The 3,960-nt window shown below is 36.0% G+C and overlaps 1 protein-coding gene and 1 long non-coding RNA gene across 2 annotated transcripts; both read left to right on the top strand.

Moving 5' to 3' along the window:
• The first annotated feature begins 10 nt into the window (after window positions 1–10).
• Window positions 11–790, top strand: LOC109474725. Its single transcript, XR_002140497.1, has 3 exons — window positions 11–185; window positions 387–558; window positions 758–790. It is a non-coding gene; the product is annotated as an uncharacterized LOC109474725 (long non-coding RNA).
• Window positions 791–1,580: 790 nt separating this feature from the next.
• On the top strand, window positions 1,581–3,960 carry LOC109474723. Its single transcript, XM_019775087.1, has 5 exons — window positions 1,581–1,637; window positions 2,076–2,129; window positions 2,874–3,029; window positions 3,350–3,496; window positions 3,917–3,960. The coding sequence occupies exons 1-5, from the start codon at window positions 1,589–1,591 to the stop codon at window positions 3,958–3,960; spliced, it is 450 nt and encodes a 149-aa protein (XP_019630646.1). The 5' UTR covers window positions 1,581–1,588.

Genomic DNA, 3,960 nt, shown 5'->3' with positions numbered 1-3,960 from the left:
AATTTCTTTGATTGCATTAAGACACATTTATTGTGAACTAGGAACATAAGGTTTACTTTTCCTTTCACATGTACACATGTATACAGGTATGATGAAAGCATCAAGAGAACAAGGTCAGCAGGAGTGGATGTTTCCAGCCTACGCTGGGACTGGGAGCACACAACAATGTAGCAATAACAACACAGGTGAGTAGTGAGGTACATTTGATATGGATTGTTGCAGAATATACCCTTTAAATTTAAGGCACTTTGGGGACAGTAAAGACGTACATTTAACTACAACATAGAACCTAAACCTCTATGTTGAAAAAAAAGAAGTTTTTTCTGAAGAGTTGGATTTTAGCACAATTGACTATTGTTCCATAATTTTCCACCTGTTTCTTGTAGGGCAGTGACATGCACTTCACCAGTAGCACAGTACTACTATTCAGCCAGACTGAAGTCAGGGGTGATGAAGACGATGCTGCCTTTGGTGTGCTGGAACTGCGGCGAGGAGGAAACGCTGCCCATACCAGCAGAGAAGACTGCTGCATACCAGACAATAAACCCTGTTTGTCAGGTAGGCATACATTTGTTACCTACTTAAATACATTACGCAACTTATGTAGAATAGCTCTAAACATATTCTGTTTGGTTCCACCTTTATTGATATTCTTTCTCAAACGCTCCTATAGACTATTTGCATAGGTAGAAATGTAGTAATGCATGCAAAGGGTTAATCAGCAACTAATTTTGCCTTTTATGCTTTGTTTCTGCAGGTCTGCAAAATGTAATGAAAGAAACAGAACGGGACAACTGCTGTTCCACCTGATTCATTACTGTTTTGATGATGAATAAAAGACTTCTTGCTTGTTTACACTGTGTCACCTCATTCAATTTGTGTCCTAACATGTGTCATCTCTTAGTATATTTCTAATCTAGGCATCTTGTTTTTTTGGGCCCTTCTTGTTTTTTTTTCGCCCTCTCGCATTAGATTTGGAGTCTCCAAAGGACGTCATCCATAAAATTTACTTGGTGTGGCCTTAACGAAAAAAAAAAAACAAGCTGTATAAATAATGTACGCAAAAAGTTCTCATTATCATTTTTTTCAAAAAAAAGTTATTTGTGCTTTGTTGTCTTTTATATCCTACTTATTTTCCATTAAACTGCCCGGCCGGGCCCCGGTTTGGAAAAGTGACCTCAGCATAATGTGAGTCCTGTTTTACCCAAAGATCTGTATCTGTATCTGTATAGCCGGTATAACTGCTGCCTTCATACTATGGCATCGCCCTCTTCTACCACAATCATCTGCCAGTCTGGTCTAAGCCGGCGCTGCAATATCGATGATATAGTCATAGTGCCTCGCATTTTAGAGAGAATCAAGGAAGGGGGACGTTTTTTAACATTTGTTAAACATTAAACCCTATTACGGATGAGATTAACGTTATTTATTTACACACAATCATAGTGTTTTTTTAAATTATCACCAATCAGGCAAACGAAACCTTAACTTGCATTTCGTTGACATATATCGATGTTCTTACGTGTAAGAAAATATAGTTACATCTTTCAAAAATATAATTGTATTCTTGGTAGGTTCAACAATAAGCATGAAGACCCCCACATTGGTCTTGGCCACCATACTGGCCATGGCTGTGGGTAAGTACTTACTAGTATCTAATAATTCTTGATTTGATTTGATTTATTTAAATTGTAACATTACAATACACGTAGGACAAATGCAGATGTTGCTGATTTTGTGTCCTACACATAGAAACAAATGCAATGTACAGGATAGACTGTCACAATACTCATTTTTATTTGAGATAAGTGAGAAAAGCCGTATAAATTGTCTTTCCCTAGGGCACAAGATCAGTGGCATGTTAAGCCACACGACCCCACATTCCTTTGTATTAAAATATCAAATTTCCTAAAAAATATATGTAACAAACACAAGGAAAGGAAAATCTGACTGTTTAGTCAAATCTTAGCTGTTGATTGTATATTGTATATTGGATCGCATATATCGGTACAGATATTGATTAACTACAAGATGGTTGATGTTCTGATGCCTTCAATTAATTCTGTTTCCTTTAGTGGGTGATTCTGCCAACATGGAGAAGATTCTCCAACAGCTTGGGTTTCCAACAGGTTAGTAGAGATATCAAATAGTTATGTAAATCACCTTATCGTTGGTGAATATAAGGTTGATTAAAAATCTTATCCTAAAGAGCATTCTGATTGTGCGAACTGTGCAAATATGGTAATTGTAATTTGAATAATGTATGTTAAAATATGTTTACATTAACGTCACTGTAAAATATGTTGCGAATATCCGCCATTTACTATGATTATATTCAATTATTTGCAATTAAATTAGCAGCAGATTTGAACATTTTTGATGTTGATTATAATTCGAGTAATTGTAATCTGATAGTTTAGGTATAATTACAGCTACCTACATAGCAATACAAATAGTCAATCTTTTCTATAGGTATCCACTTTCAGATATTTTAAAACAAACGACATAAAAGTTTTATAACAAGGTGCTAGTGAGTATAAACGCGCACACAGTCTTTTAGTCACCTTAGGCTACTATGTGAAGGGAATGGGATATAAAAAATGGGAAGTTCTGTTGCAGTTACGCGGGAAGCTGTTGACGGATTCTAAATATAGCAATCTCTGTAATAAATAAAAGAATTGAAAATCCAACGATAGCTTATTGTGGTGCATAATGACCTGAAAACATTGACATCTACCTATTATTTAAAAATGCCTCCAGACAATGTCATACATGTACTGACGCTACTGAAAATATAACCTTATGTACGTAAAGAAAGAAAGTAAGTCACCATATCTGTAGTAAACTAAAAGATGCGCTATACCGACCTACAGGCAAGGGACCCACTGACGACGTCAACGTCAATCACAAGGACAAGGCACAAGAGAAAGGCAAAGGGACGCAGTTCAACTCTAAACCAGCTAAACCTCCGGCTCTGGATACTGCGAATGCAGTAGATGAGAAAGCATCAAAGGCATATGGAGAAAAAGGTGAATTTACACTTCATTTTTGTTTAGATAGATATATATGATTTACGCTTCATTGAGTACCTGCTCATTGAAAGATAACGTAGATTGTATATCAACGTAAGCTGGAGAGTTGTGGAATAGATGACGTAATTATAACATGACACATGCATCTAGAGCTCTTTAGTTTAAGTAAAGGCCTCAAAACTAGGCCCAGTATAGGAACTTGATTCCGAAAACGGAAATAATCCTGCTTTAGAGAAATATGAGCTTAACTATACTTTAAAAAGGGTTTCGTTTTAATGCAATAATTCATACATAAAAATATGTATACTTACCTCTAGGCAAAGGATTCATTCCTGACATCACCAAGATACTTGCAGATAAGGTACCAAAGGTAAAAGGCGGAACAAAATTTACCTCTGGACCTACCCAAGCTGGGATTCCTGTTAATGCAATTACCCGTGCCACAAATAAAGTTGAAGAAAAAGGTAATTTGACACATTTATGTTAGTATGACCATTTCTTATCAAAAGACATTGCGCGAGAACTTCAGACAAAATGTACGAAAGTTCAGTAACTGGTTGCTTCATGGTTAAGTCCGCTTCTGTTTGCAGAATGGGCATGTAAAAACTATTAATATCGCTGTGTGTTTCTGCAAGATTTACATATCGGTTACAATCAATGACCTAAAAAAATTCATTATCGACTATGCATAGAAAACTGCATTTTAGTAAATGAATAAAAACAAATACATACACTTGTTGATAACAACATCATGAAAGTCTCACCAGTAAACTTACATTTTGTTTACTACTTTAGAAAGGTCTAATCTATGGTGTTATGAGGTCCGTACTTTAGATATCAGGAATCAGTGGAACAAAAAAAGATCTCAAACACTTTATTTCCAGCGCTGCCCACACAGCCCAGCATGAAACCATATAACCGTAACTAG

Source organism: Branchiostoma belcheri, unplaced genomic scaffold (genome assembly GCF_001625305.1).
Source record: "Branchiostoma belcheri isolate BF01 breed outbred unplaced genomic scaffold, Haploidv18h27 scaffold312, whole genome shotgun sequence".
Taxonomy (NCBI): domain Eukaryota; kingdom Metazoa; phylum Chordata; class Leptocardii; order Amphioxiformes; family Branchiostomatidae; genus Branchiostoma; species Branchiostoma belcheri.
Note: the sequence above shows the minus strand (reverse complement) of the source record. Positions and strands in the feature narration are given on the sequence as shown.